At 41.6% G+C, this 15,928-nt stretch overlaps 1 protein-coding gene across 4 annotated transcripts in view; it reads left to right on the top strand.

Moving 5' to 3' along the window:
- Positions 1-15,928, top strand: part of TIMM44 (translocase of inner mitochondrial membrane 44) — an 822,359-nt gene that overhangs the window by 587,987 nt on the left and 218,444 nt on the right. For all 4 annotated transcript variants that reach the window (XM_073594831.1, XM_073594823.1, XM_073594814.1 and 1 more), the window contains one exon: positions 13,719-13,843. In XM_073594831.1, coding sequence (XP_073450932.1) covers positions 13,719-13,843 — 125 coding nt within the window. The remainder of the gene's footprint in view (positions 1-13,718; positions 13,844-15,928) is intronic.

Here is a 15,928-nt window from a genome sequence, read left to right as displayed (position 1 = left end):
AATTAGCAATGAGTTGTAACTAATTCTGGCATAATAACAACTACTATGTCCAACAGAAAGGAGTCGCAATGGGGGCACGCTACGCACCAAGCGTAGCTAACCTCCTCATGAATATGTGGGAGGAGGAGTATGTATACACAGGAAACAACCCCCACCTCAAGTTCTATTGGAGGTACATTGACGACCTGTTTATAATCTGGGAGGGAACGCCAGAGGAGTTCGAACAGTTTCTAAATAACCTCAATAATAATAGATATGGGCTCACTTTTACTGGTAAATGCAATCATCAACAAATTGAATACTTAGATATAGTGATCTTCAAGAATGGAGATAGATTGCATACTAAAACGTATTTTAAGGCCACTGACAAAAATGGGTACATACCGATTACAAGCTGCCACCATCCACAATGGAAGGGAAATATCCTTAAAGGGCAACTCTTAAGATTACGCAGAAACTGTGACAACATCGAGGATTTTCTGGTCCAAGCAGATGGGTTGATTGAACAATTCTGTGAAAAAGGCTACAAGAAAGACGAACTGATAAAAGTAAAAACCGTTGTAGCAAGTATGAATAGAAGGCAACTACTCACGAAAAATATAAGAAAAAATAAACCAAAGGACATAGCATTTATAACAGGGTTCAACAGTCAATATAAAAGTTTAGAAAAAATCGTTAGGAAATATTGGCCTATCCTCAAGGAGGACAGAGTGCTAGCCAAGATTCTACCCAACAAACCAAAATTTGTTTATAGAAGAGCCCCTAATCTTCGTGATCACCTGGTCCACAATGTCACCAATCCCCCCAAACAGATAGAAATTTTTCCTAATCTAAAAGGCTTTTATAAATGCCAGAGATGCTTACCCTGTAGGGTTAGTAAGAAAGTACCCAGGAGGAGGGAAACCTTTAAATCGAGGGTTGATCAGAGAGAATACAAAATCAGGAACCTGATCACTTGCCATAGTACTCACGTTACGTATGTCATCTAATGCCCTTGCCACCTCCAGTATGTAGGGAGAACCACTCGGCCCCTACATGTACGTATACGTGAGCATATCAATAATATAAAGAAAGGCTTCCCCAAACACAATTTGTCACGTCATTTTGACCAAATACATAGAAGAGACCCATCAGGGCTAATTTTCTATGGCATTGATTCCATAAAAGACCATTGGAGAGGAGGAAACAAAACCACCCTCATTTCACAGAATGAAACGGTTTGGATATATAGGTTGAGATCCCTGGCGCCTAGGGGCCTCAACCTAGATATAGATCTGAACTGCTTCATAGCTGAATCTTGATATATTCAAGTCTTGGTTACCGTCATCACACTGTGGGAATATAAGATAACCTTTAACCTAGGGGGCACCCAGGGGATACACCGACCCTAAAATATTCAAACCCTGTTTACCCTTACTTCTGTAATATGGGGGGCCACTGTGTACCCCTTACCTCAGGGGATGGTTATATATATAACACCTCCCCTGTATGGTTGGCCTTTCCCCACATATAAGGTAATATAATCCCTATATAAACACATCTAATAAAGTTTTTGCGGTATTTATAGAGATAATACCGATACACTATCCAATCACTTATTCTATAGTTCGCACTTTAATCACTTATTAGGGTATATAATATTCACACCTAAGTAGAGGTATTCATACACCTATACATTATGGGTGGTCCAGTATGAAATATGACACTTAGTAATCACAATTTAAGAGTGTTTAATATCACTATAGAGTCTATGGATTTAAGTTCCCCTTTATGCGGGATTTCTTTAGAATACACATGGTATAGAGTTTTACAACTCTGCAAGATGCTACGTGTTCACCTTTAAACATTATCATAGGGGAATATAAGCACGAGATAACACTATTAATTTAATTTGTATATAACTAAAAAAAATTTTTATGACACATGCATATATGAGGGTAGGGTGTCACTGTGTATGTGTATATATATATATATATATATATATATATATATATATATATATATATATATATATCTTTCACTTATGAAAAGTCGGGTTTCCTGACATATTATATTATTTATGGTCAATTAATTTTTATAAATACACATTTTTTATAGATAAACTAGAGCACGCATATAAAAGAAATATGTGTTGGTAATATGGTAGATGTTGGGGATATACCTGTATCTTAGGACCTATGTTCAAGCCGGTTGCTAAAATATTCTGTATGTGATATTGTTCAGAAACCTTTCTCCAAAGGTATTGTACACTGAATCAACACACTTGCTGTTTTACTTTGAACCAGCAGGGGGAGTTCCGTTTAGTATTAATGAAATGAGTGAATTGTCTCTGTGTTAATGGAGAGCGCTTTCATGAATTTTCATAATCAATTGGATATGCAAATTGAACATCCAATTTTCACTATGTAACTAATAGGAGAATTTCCTGTATTACATACATCTCAAATTGAGTCCATAGGAAATATATTGAAAACGAGCCCCGGAATATTGAGGGGTAGGCTAAAGATGAACGCGCTCTCCTCCTATAAAACTTAGCAGAGGGAAGAGTGTGACACCGTTGCTGAGGACGTCATGTGACGAAGCGCGCACAACGGCATCACGCTCCGTCAGTCTGCTCCACGGCATAGGAGAGAGGAGGACGCTGCTTAGCAGCTGGTAGCCTTACACCTTCATTGCGCTCCATATGCCTGTTTGGAGGGACCTTTCTTATACATTTAATTGTAATTTGTACTCTGCCTGGCAATCATTGCTGTCCTAATCCATCTGGACAAGAAATACATAATTAGTGCCTGGACTTGGTAGATTTACTTATTTTCTCTTTCAATTTTTGTTTGATTGGGACTTTTTACTATTTATTTTTATTTTTATTTAGTATATTTTTTTGTCATTTTTAATTTTGGAAATTTTCCTTTTATAAGATCAGCGTAGCTGGTTTAGATGTGTTTTTTAAATAAAGTGGCCATACGTTATTACGCTATGGAAGCTCTTTTTTTCCTAAATATATGAGTGGAAGCAATATCTTCAAGGATTCAAAAGCACAGGAGACATCCAGCATAATACCTGGCAGCAAGGCGATCCATCTCCCAACACAGGTGGATTACCCCGCTGGGGGGCTTGGGGAGCTGATTACAACATAAGGATCTATCAGATGGAAGTAACCCAGCGTATCACACCATAAGCGTTATACCCCTGTTGGGGTTCTGGGAGCTGGTGAGTAAGCAACCAAAGGGGAGCACGAGAGTCACCTGACAAATTATTGCAGCACCAAGTCACCTGTGGGAATCTGCATGAGTCATTTAACATCAATATATGGGACTGTTACAATATTTGTTGAAAATCTAATTGCTGTTGTTTCCTGGGCTATTGAGTAGTTTTTGGTCTATGCAATTGTAATCTATGATGATTATATGTAACGTATCAGATTAGGATAGTAGTATATATACATACATCACCGTATTGGTATATGGTTCTTAGTAAATGCACTATATGGAATCCAGTTTCTGGCCCCTTTTCCAGATGCAGTAGGATCCAGTAAACTGTGCGACACTTGTTGCCTATCATAATCTTTTGAGCATATGAGCATTGGAAACGAACCTACTTAGCGGTTGTGGCACTACCCGTATTGTAAATAAGGGGGGCTTGTATATACTGCATACCTCTTAGATTTACAACTATAAGTAGGGGGTGCCAAATTATAGGCTATCCCAGTATTTAAATATATTGATTAATATATGATATCTTTTTAGGTAGCGCCAATATACCCAATCCAGTATAGGCCACTGATGCACCAAGTTAAACTTGTACCTTCGTTAGAACGATTGGCTCTTCCGCTACATCTTCCTCCGCTCACAGATCGTACGTACAATGCACGCGTGTTATGCTTTATATACACTGCGCATGCGTAAAACTCCGCCCGCCCCTGACGTTCTTTCTAGTCTATTCCCCGCCCCTTGTCTTTTGGCGCAGTGGGAGAGCACATGGCGGAGAAGGAGCAAGTGTATGCAGACAGCAGCAGCGACGAAAGGCCGGAGCCACGAACGTCCTGATCCCAGAGGCCTCAATATGTTCTTTGTGGAGATGGTGGACATCTTGAAGAGGGCTGACTATGATGGAAAGCATGGACCTTACCAAAACCCAAATGTCAGAAAGGCCAAGATCATGACTAAAGTTATGAAAAGTCTGCACAGGAATTTTGGGGTACGACGATCCAAGGATCAATTGAGGAAATGCTGGTCAGACCTGAAATTGAGGGAGCAGGATCAGTACAGAAAGATCAAGAGAGTTCTTCAAAAAAGTAAGTAGTTGTCGTGTGTTCCTATTATTATTACTTGCATGCTGCTCCATAGGCTTTTCTTTACTGTTGTAAAGGTTAAAATGGGAAGTTTCAGGTTCGTGGGCACAGTAATCTTTCGTAGTAAACATCATTTGTTCACCCACTAATACGGTGTTTTTGGCAGATCCAGGTTAACTACATTTGTTCAGGCCTATTTGTATTAAAAGAAGTTTATGACATTGTTGTCTAGATGGGTTTGTACTAGAATGGAATGCAAACTTGATTTAGTGTAAAGAGAGGACACTCAGCAACTGTTTACACATCTGGACGCAGGAGCACTAGTGTGGGACACCAGAACAAACTTTTTAGGGTGTCCCACACAGGTGCTCCAGTGGATACCTGGGGTGTCTCCATGTGTGAAAATTGTACAAAAAAGGTAAGTATTCCAGCTTTATAAAGGGAAAAAAGTAATGTCTTCAGCTTGTAATTCTGCCAAAAAAGGCAATTGTACGACACTTCCAAGCAATGTTTCATATTACTATTTCTCGACTCAAATATCTGTGTGCTAATTATACCTTTTTTTTTTTTTTTTTTTTTTTTTTATTCAAATAGGGGAGAAAAGACTTGGGACATCTGAGGACACCAGGTACCCCCACCTCCTAAAGAAGAACAAATCTCGACACCACAACCAGAAGATGTGGAGGAAGGAGAGGTTTATGAAGTGGGTGAAATAGTGACCACAACAGGTGAGTGTCTGAGACCACAGCTTCAGGTAATATATGGATGCCTGCAATACATGGTGTGTGTTTTTATTTTAGGTGATGTGGATGTTGTGGAAGAAGAATCTCATTTCACAAGTGCAAGTGCACACGTCCTCATCGGGGAGATCATGGTGTGCAATCGTGATTTACAGAAGATCAAGGAAGACATTAATGATGTGGAAAAAGACTCAAAAACATCATTGATGTTTTAGGCAGAATCTAAAACACCCCAGAATTCTTCTAGTTTGTTTGGATTTTTATTATTTTCACACATTTTAAATATTTTTTAGAAAACCAAATTTTGACAATGCACAAAGATGCAACATGTGCTATCTGCCATCACGGGATATCGAGGTACGCGTTTTGGGGGTGCACCCCTTCCTCGCAGCTAAAGTAGATGAGAGGAAGGGGTTGCACCCCCGAAACACGTCCATTGATCCCCCATGATGGGAGCTAGCACATGTTGACATTAGGCATGGGATCAGGAGGGAAATCCCCATTTTGACTCTGTGTGCTTCTTCAAAATTTGACTTTCACAGGGGTGACATCTCCCCATCTGATGAAGGCAATATCAACACAGTTTGGACATACTAATGTCTGATATTGCCTTCACTTTCTCAAAGTTGAACTTTGTAAGTTCCTGGGTTGTGTATTGTTTTATAGTTTTAAACATGCCTGTTTTAATACAAAAAGGCTATTTGTACTGTCAAAAACAACAATGTTATTACTAAAATATGTTGGTTTGTTCAAAAACCCTTTTCTAACGCACATGTGAATGTGCACAGAGTAAAAAGTTTTCTACTCAACGTGTGGCTTCTTCTATCAATGCTCAATATCATTTTTCTGAGTAAGTTGGTGTTTACACTGAAATGGGGGTTATTTACTAAAGGCAAATCCACTTTGCACTACAAGTGCACTTTCGGTGAAGTTTCAAGTGCACTTTTGGAGTGCAAAGTGGATTTTCCTTTAGTAAATAACTCCCACGGTGCTTTAAAATTTGCCACAATCAGACCATTTTCGTGACTCACCAAAATGAATTCATGGTGCTGGAAATGATGAATATTTTTATCAATAATGCATTACATACGTTAACAAAAACAAGGTGTGTGTGTGTAGCAGACCCACAACATAATAATAGTTCGCTGAAGAAGAGATTGTCACCACATGTATCAAATTACGTTTGCACTATTGATGAAAATGACCAAAAAAAAAGCCCTTTGGAGAACCTAGGAGACAGCTAAAAGAAACACAAGCAGTAAATCAAAGGAAATATTATTTGTTTAACTAAAAACATTTATTCTTAAAATGTTTATTAAACATTTTCTGGCATATCAATGGCCCCCCTACCTGCAATGTACTCCATATATTTTATACGGACCTCGTGTGCGATTTGGAGGGTCAAGCACTGAAAATCAGATACAAACACAAACTGAAGAGCAGTAACGATTGGAAAAGCATGAGGCTGAAAAACGTGAATCATCTCTCACCAAATTTCTACTAACACGAGATTAGCAGAAGGAGCCCAAAGGGTGGTGCACTGGCTCTTGAACTTCCCTTGTGCCATCGTACTTGTTGTACGTCACTGCGTTCTTAACATTCAGAAGTTCTGACAAGATTTGTGTGACCGTGTGTATGCAATACAAGTTTGAACCAACATCCGTCGGGAAAAAAAACATGGATTTTGTTGTCAGAATGTGCGATCGTGTGTACGCGGCATTAGAGTGGCTCAGACTGACAAGGCCCTCCTGTACTCGGCCCAAAAGGTGTTTGAGTTTGGGGGGAAGAATGGGAAACTGCTGGCCTGGCTGGCTAAGGGAGACATCCAGGCCACCTCTATTGGCTGTATTAAGGACAAAGATGACCACATACTAACAGCGCCCGACCGTATTAATGCTCGTTTTCTACAATGTTTCCTGCACCTGTACTCCTCCCGGTCTGATTTCTCGCCTTCCGATCTCTCCGCATTCCTTGATCCTATCTCTTTTCCAACGTTGGCAGCGGTGGATAGGGAGAGGCTGGACGCGGACATCACCCTGGAGGAGGTACAATTGGCCATAGGACGGTTGAGGGGTAGTAAAGGCCCCGGGTACAGATGGCTTGCCATCTGAATTATATAGCAATTTCATGGAACTTCTTGTACCTAAATTGACCGCCCTTATTTCAGACTATGGTTCCCTGGAAGAGCTGCCTGACACTTTGAAGGAAGCCGTGGTTGTGTTGGTTCCCAAACCCGGCAAGGACCCACAGGACTGTGCGGCATATAGACCAATATCCCTACTAAATGTGGATGCAAAAATTTTTGCGAAGGTCCTAGCTAGTCTGTTCTCCCGGGTAATTGAGGACCTGGTTGATGTTGACCAGACTGCTTTTATGCCGGGGAAGGGAATCGACAAACATCAGGCGACTCTATTTAAACCTGTCTGTCCCCCAGGACAATCAAGGCTCCAGAGTTATTGCCCCATTAGATGCCGAAAAGGCATTTGACTCCGTAGAATGGTCCTATCTTTAGGATGTCCTTCAGCGATTCGGGTTTGGCCCCAAATTTATACATGGGATCAAACTATTATACAATGCTCCTAGAGCGAGGGTCCATACAAACAACTGGCTTTTCCACCCCTTTTAGCCTATTTTGTGGCAGGGATGCCCGCTCTCCCCCAGTCTGTTTGCCCTGGCACTGGAGCCCCTGGCCATTTTGATCAGGTCCACTCCGGATGTTGTGGGCCTTCGGCTGGGGAAGTTGGAGGAGCGGTTGTCCTTGTATGTGGACGACGCATTGCTGTATCTTAATGATGCTGGCCCCCTGTTATTAGCTGCCCTACGTATTTTTGATGAGTTTGGTACCTTCTCGGGTATTAGAATAAACTGGTCCAAGTCGGTTCTGTCCCCCATGGATGCAAATGCTGTAAGGACAGCTGCCTCCTCCCCCTTGCGGAGGGTGGAGGAATTCCGTTTCTTGGGCATCATAGGGACAAAACACCTTGCTGAATATATGGATAAGAACCTTCTCCCTCTGCTGACAACTCTGAAAGTTAAATGTACCTCCTGGGCCCACCTGCCACTTAATCTACTGGGATGGATAAATCTCCTTTAAAATGGTCTTACTGCCTAAATTTAACTATTTTTACTGGAACTGTCTGATCTGGGTCCCGGTTTATTTCTTTAAAGAAATTGAACAATACATGGGGTCTTTCCTCTGGCATGAGGCGTCCCCAGATTGGCACACTCTACTCTGTGGCTTTCGGCTCACCTGGGGGGCCTGGCCTTGCCCAATTTTAAGGTCTACTATTGGGCTGCGATGTTGGTAAGCCCAGTGGTGGTTCATGGGCTCGAGATCGAACGCGGCCACCTGTTTGGAGGCAGGCAGTTTTGGCTTCCTGGCTGATCTACACAATTTTGCATACAGAGGCCCAAAGGCGTACACACAGGTTCCTGGTCCAACGAGAGCCACCTGGAGGGTGTGGGTAGCTGCCAGACGTAGGTTTGTACATCCCAATCACTTGGTCACTGGTTGGACCAAGTCACTGGTCCAACCGCTTTGGGTTAATCCCAGCTTGCAACAGTTCCGTACCCTGCCTGATCCCAAGTCTGGGCCAAGCAAAAGGTATTGTCACCCTGGAAGATGTTATGCATCAGGGAGTTTTACTTCCAATGAATGACTTGCTTCACAAATTTCAACTGCCCCAATGGATGCGGTTTAGATATCTTCAACTGCGACATGCCGTTAGAGCACATTTTCCCCAGCCGCCGCTCCTCCAGGCCGACCCTATTGAGGACTTAGTCTCCCCCGGTGATTTAGAAAAAACCCTTATCAACCTTATACAGTGGGGCAAAAAAGTATTTAGTCAGCCACCAATTGTGCAAGTTCTCCCACTTAAAAAAGATGAGAGGCCTGTAATTGTCGTCATAGGTATACCTCAACTATGAGAGACAAAATGTGGAAACAAATCCAGACAATCACATTGTCTGATTTGGAAAGAATTTATTTGCAAATTATGGTGGAAAATAAGTATTTGGTCAATATCAAAAGTTCATCTCAATACTTTGTTATATATCCTTTGTTGGCAATGACAGAGGTCAAACGTTTTCTGTAAGTCTTCACAAGGTTGTCACACACTGTTGCTGGTATGTTGGCCCATTCCATTCCTCCATGCAGATCTCCTCTAGAGCAGTGATGTTTTGGGGCTGTCGCTGGGCAACACGGACTTTCAACTCCCTCCAAAGGTTTTCTATGGGGTTGAGATCTGGAGACTGGCTAGGCCACTCCAGGACCTTGAAATGCTTCTTACGAAGCCACTCCTTCGTTGCTGTGTGTTTGGGATCATTGTCATGCCGAAAGACCCAGCCACGTTTCATCTTCAATGCCCTTGCTGATGGGAGGAGGTTCGCACTCAAAATCTCACGATACATAGCCCCATTCATTCTTTCATGTACACGGATCAGTCATCCTGTTCCTGTTGGAGAGACAGCCCCAAAGCATGATGTTGCCACCCCCATGCTTCACAGTAGGTATGGTGTTCTTTGGTTGCAACTCAGCATTCTCTCTCCTCCAAACATTACGAGTTGTGTTTCTACCAAACAGTTCTACTTTGGTTTCATCTGACCATATGACATTCTCCCAATCCTCTTCTGGATCATCCAAATGCTCTCTAGCAAACCTCAGACGGGCCCGGACATGTTTTGGCTTAAGCAGGGGGACACGTCTGGCACTGCAAGATCTGAGTCCCTTGCGGCGTAGTGTGTTACTGATGGTAGCCTTTGTTACGTTGGTCCCAGCTCTCTGCAGGTCATTCACTTGGTCCTCCCGTGTGGTTCTGAGATTTTTGCTCACCGTTCTTGTGATCATTTTGACCCAACGGGATGAGATCTTGCGTGGAGCCCGAGATCGAGGGAGATCATCAGTGGTCTTGTATGTCTTTCATTTTCTAATTATTGCTGCCACAATTGATTTCTTCACACCAAGCTGCTTGCCTATTGCAGATTGTCTTCCCAGCCTGGTGCAGGTTGACAATTTTGTTTCTGGTGTCCTTCGACAGCTCTTTGGTCTTCACCATAGTGGAGTTTGGCGTGTGACTGTTTGAGGTTGTGGACAGGTGTCTTTTATACTGATAACAAGTTCAAACAGGTGCCATTAATACAGGTAACGAGTGGAGGACAGAGGAGCCTCTTAAAGAAGAAGACTGTCTGTGAGAGCCAGAAATCTTGCTTGTTTGTAGGTGACCGGGTGACTTATTTTCCACCATAATTTGCAAATAAATTGTTTCAAAAATCAGACAATCTGATTGTCTGGATTTGTTTCCACATTTTGTCTCTCATAGTTGAGGTATACCTATGATGACAATTACAGGCCTCTCTCATCGGTTTAAGTGGGAGAACTTGCACAATTGGTGGCCAACTAGATACTTTTTTGCCCCACTGTATACTGCGCTTCTGGGCACTGACTCCCCTAAGATGGAGGGGCTGTGGAGGGTGTGGCAGAGTGATATATACCGTCACTGGACAGGAAGGACTGGGATGACTGCTTGGAACAGGGACCCAGGTTGGTAATCTCCTCTAGGGATAAGCTTATTCAGGTTCAGTTCCTACACAGGGTATATTACACTCCTCAGAAATGACATCCTATTTTCCCGGACCGAGACCTGATATGCCCCAAGTGCAGGTTACAAGTGGCGTCTTTCATATGTTCTGGGAATGCCCGATTATAACATAATTTTGGTCAGAGGTCTTTGGCGAAATTAATCTTAGGCTACAGTTGTCCCTTCCAGTTACACCCGAGTTGGCTCTACCAGGGGTTCATGATGATGCGCAGCGTTCCCATCACTTGAAACTGCTGATATCCTACCTCCTGTTTTATGCAAAGAAGGAGATTCTCCTGAAGTGGATATCCATCTTGCCCCTTCTCTCTCCTCCTGGTAAGCCTTGATAGATACAGCCCTGCCCATGTATAGATTGACCTACATTAATAGAGGCTGTCAAAGGAAATATGACAAAGTGTGGGCTCCATGGGCAAGCACATAGAGGCATGAAGGGAGGGGGATGTGTAAATGCATTAGCCATAAGTTTATTTCTCCTGCTCAATCCTGCAGCTGTTTTCTCCGATTGCCATCGTATGCTTAATCAATTACGGTTGTGTATTGTCCTATTTTCTGTATGATATCCAAGCATTTTGTAAGGCTTTGTTCTAAGCTAATCTGTATGCTCTGTCTTGCCCGTTTTGACAACAATAAAGCACCTTTGTTTTGTAAAAAAAGATTTAGCTGTGGTGTCTATTGAAGAATCTATAATAGAGTTGAAGTCTCCTCCTATGATCAAGTGGCCTTGACAGCAAAGGTTAATTTATTTAAAGAGTTTTCTCAGAAAGGTGGTCTGTTTCACATTGGGACCATATAGGTTAACCACACATCATCTATTTCACAAACCAATATAATAAATCTACCATTGCTATCAAGTAGAGAGGATTTAAGAGAATTTTTGAGAGCAATCAATATTGCCTGCTTTCTTCTTGTCCGTATTTGCCATAAATATTTCTGGGAAGTGTTTGAGAGCATTGCGGTGGGGCCCGCTTGAGAAAATTAGTTTCCTGAAGGAAGACGACAGCTCCATGGAAACACTGGATCTCTTTTTGTAGTGCGAATGTGGACTGTTTCACATTCTGGCTTTTCTACATTTGGAGCTTCATGCCTGACACAGATGGTACTAGCTCAAATAGCAGTTGGTGAATGGAGTCATGAAGTAGCGGCTGTGTGACTGTTTCAGGGATGCTGCAAAACTTTATATTATTACGGCGTGACCGATCTTTGAGATCAACTAGTTTGGTCGTTATTCTTTTAACTACTTACGGACCTCCCGTCGTCATTGTACGTCGACTGTTTGATGTTGAATACCGTTGTTATGGCAGCAGATAGCTGCCATAACCCCGGTATCTTTTTAAAGAGCAGGCAGTCCGCTTTCAGATAAAAGTGGTCTCTGCGGCGGATTCGCAGCGAGATCACTTGGCGGCGGGAGAGGTTCCCGCCATTCCCTGGTGGTATCTGCTGATTACCAGAGCTGTCGGTAGCGGTGGAGACGATTGGGTCCTTTCCCCTCTGAGGCATGGAGTCGAATGAGGGAAAGATGGCCCCCACTCAGCTCCATACCATTGGATGACGGAAGTGACGTCACACGTCACTTCCACCCGATGGTCTTGAAGGGGAATTTTTTTTTTATTGAAAAAAATACTTTTTTTTTATTATTATTATTGCTTTTAAGTGTAAATGTGAGATCTGAGGTCTTTTTGACCCCAGGTCTCACATTAAAGAGGTCCTGTCATGTTTACATTCCTTGTAATAGGAATAAAAGTGGCCCAATTTTTTTTTTTTTTTAAAGGATAGTGTAAAAATAAGTAAAATAATTAAGGAAAAAAAAATGTAAAGCACCCCGTCCCGCCAAGCTTGCGCGCAGAAGCGAAGGCATATATGTAAGTCGCACTCGCATATGAAAACTGTCAAGCCACACTTGAGGGATCGCCGTGATCGTTAGAGCGAGAGCAATAATTCTAGCCCAAGACTTCCTTTGTAACTCAAAACTGGTAACCTGTAGAAATTTTCAAACGTCGCCTATGGAGTTTTTTTTTAGAGTCAAAGTTTGCCATTCCACGAATTTTGAAGCATGACTTGTTGGGTATCAATTTGCTCGGCGTAACATTATCTTTCACAATATAGCAAAAATCAGGCTAACTTTACTGTTGTCTATAAAACCAGTCAGGTGAGAGTCAGCTGGTCTTTAGAGATGAGCACATGGAGACAGGTAAGCTGACAGACAAAACTCTATTGTCTGTTTTTTTTTTTTTACTAACATTACTTCAGTTTGAAGGGTGTTGTAGCTGGTGATTATATCCTGTAAGCTGCTTTTTCTCATTCTTTACAAAGACATGGCGATCTTAAACCTTTATTTACCTATAGGTAGTATTGGTCTTCCCTCTTCTAATCCTAAGGAGTTTGACCTTCATTACTTGAACATTGTGAAGGAGGTCAGGATCTACTTGTCTTCCACTGCTCCCTTTTGTAAAATGACTCATTGTTATTACAGAGGGTTCTCTCTGGGTTATAGCCCAGATATATTCTATTAGGGTTTAGGAGCCCCTGTTGCCTGCCACCTTTTACTCTACCAGAGCAATAGATGCCTTTTAGCATTCACATTTTGTCTCCCAGGTGTACAAGGCTGCTATATGCTCCTTAGGTCACGTGTTTAAAAAGCTCAACTGTCAGCTGATGGCAGTTCTAAGTACAAGATCTTACTGTGTCTTCTTTTTAGGGACTACAGAGGTCTGCTGTCACTCCCAAATAATGCTGGAAGAAAAAAATATTATTTTTTGCTCTCTGTAAAAATCTTTTTTTTTACTATTTTGTAAGACTAATTTATATGCTATTTCCTGTGAAAATTCATGATAACTTTTTCTTATACTGTATAAGAATGTTGATATTGTATAGCTTAGGATTAGGCTTTTGACACTCGCAATGGTGCAGAAACTGTACCCAATGAGAGGTAAGCACTGTTAGGTTATAGTCATTTTTAGTCAGTAGTAATATGTTGAACCCCATTTTTGAAGAATCTTTTCTAAAAAGTGCATGGAAGTTATGAATATGCAAAACCGATAATATTGCACACTTTCCTTAGTCCTTTTAATTCTTAGTCTGTCTCTTTTCCAGGTGGAATGTTTTCCAAGACAGAAATGTCAGAGGTACTGACAGAAATTCTGAAGGTTGATCCAAACTTTGACAAAGATAAGTTCTTGAAACTATGTGAGAAGGACATAATACCAAACATATTAGAGGTATAACCATACTCTTTCTCCACCTTTCCTAATTTTGCACTCCACTGTAAAATTAAAATGGTTGTATATTCTCTCATGTACCCAGTGAAGTGAATAGCTTCAGGTGATACACAGAGATAAAACAAATCCTCCTACATAGGTTTTACCTATTTATCTGCAGTATTCTTTTCCAAGGAGGCGTGGGTGGAGAGCTGCAGTTGGTGTGTGAGCTGATTGGAGTAAAGGGACATGCCCCCCTCTCCACACACTGCACAAGAACAAAGGAAGGATACAGAGCTGTGTTCTGAATATACAAGCTATGTGCTGAGCTCCCTCCCCCATCACAAATGTATCTCTTGTGTTAGGAAAACTTCTTAGGACTGATTAATGCTGATAACAGAGGAATGAAGCACCAGAGAGAAATGACACTTGAGCTTTGGAGATGGACAAGTAAACGCTACATATATACAGTATGTGCTTTGTTCAGATTTCATGACTGAGGTTTACAACCACTTTTAAAAAATCCCAAAGAATCATATATAAAAATGCATGTACAGAAATCTTTAAAAACATACTCTATTATATCAGCTGCTAAGTAAAATTAACTTACATTGAAAAAAAAAAAACAATGTGCATGTACAGTAGGCACGCATGACCTTTTTCTCCCCGACCACAAAATAAAGAATAAAATTACTTGCAGTCTCATGCATTTTAACAATAGTGGGCATACGCGCAGTATGCACACAGAACATTTACATTTTTTTTTTAACGCCTTTTACTCCTGGCAGAAAAAAGCAGCTTAAAGTCCCAAAAGCTGCATATTACATATGCGTTTAGGTACGTCAAGCATTTACAGTATGGTTTACATTGGCCAGAATATTCTGGCAAGTGTAATGAATGGACACCCAAGCGCGAATTGCATTTACACACATTTTCACCTGCCAAAAAGCTCCTCTTCTGAACACACTGGTGATGGTTTTTTTTTTTTTTTTTTTTTGCCAGCCTGTAAACTCCTAGGTTTGCATGGACACACAGGCTAACAAAGGCGCTTTTATTAAGCCCTGTGTTCCTTGAGGCCTTAGTGTGAAATGCTATAATAGTGCATCAGTCCTTAAAGTGACTAATCTTCCCAAAGAGCAGTGTATTCTCCACTTGGGTATTCATGAAGTTAATTTTTTCATACAAACACCACCTTTACCTACACATCAGTGGAAATGCACTTGCTGCATGTTTTTTTTTTCCCTTGTAGATCTTAATTTCATTTGTACTTGGAGTCTCCTTATGGATTGTTTTAGGAAAGGAAGAAGACACGGAAAATTGACCTGGGGTGTGCCATGGTCACGTGGTCAGTATGCCTAAAGGAGGTCATACCCAAGTATAAAATTAAAATGTAAAGTAAAAGAAAGAAAGGGAATGGGTGGGTGGGATGCGTTAGCCACCATCGAAAGGGAAGGAGGGACGGAGGGCAGGCTTTATGCAGCCCAACTCCTCCTACAAACACAGGCTGACCTGCGGTCAGCCTTACACTTGTACTCAGAGTCTCCTTATGGATTGTTTTAGGAAAGGAAGAAGACACAGAAAATTGACCTGGGGTGTGCCGTGGTCAGTATGCCTAAAAGGGGGCAAAAATAAAGACAGTAGGATGAAGCTATCAAAGATTTATTGCAAAAACTGAAATGTAACGTTTAAGCAAGATGACTTCCATCTACCTAATTTTTTGATCACATGAACAGGGACCCCTTGGCAGGAAGCTGCGGAAGCTGCCCCAATTCTGAAAGAATGGTCCAAATATGCTTTGAAAGCCAAACCCAAATTGGACAGTAGGGTGCGGCAATGATGCTTGAACTGAGCTGTAGAGAGGGGAGCACTAGGGAAAGGCAATAGTGGACTATCCCTAGTCCTGTCCGCTGTTGCCCTCACGAGCTGGTCTAAGACCAAAACCCGGGCACCATGCATGTCAGGCTACCAATGTGAGTAGAGAAATTATCTTAGCATGAGTCATGTGAGAACAGATGAGGAGACTTGCCACCGTACAAGCTAAATAGAAACGACCATCTCAATCTGTATGTACCTATAAATTTGATAGGTAGTGCTACAGTGGTAATG

Source organism: Aquarana catesbeiana, linkage group LG01 (genome assembly GCF_042186555.1).
Source record: "Aquarana catesbeiana isolate 2022-GZ linkage group LG01, ASM4218655v1, whole genome shotgun sequence".
Lineage (NCBI taxonomy): Eukaryota > Metazoa > Chordata > Amphibia > Anura > Ranidae > Aquarana > Aquarana catesbeiana.
Note: the sequence above shows the minus strand (reverse complement) of the source record. Positions and strands in the feature narration are given on the sequence as shown.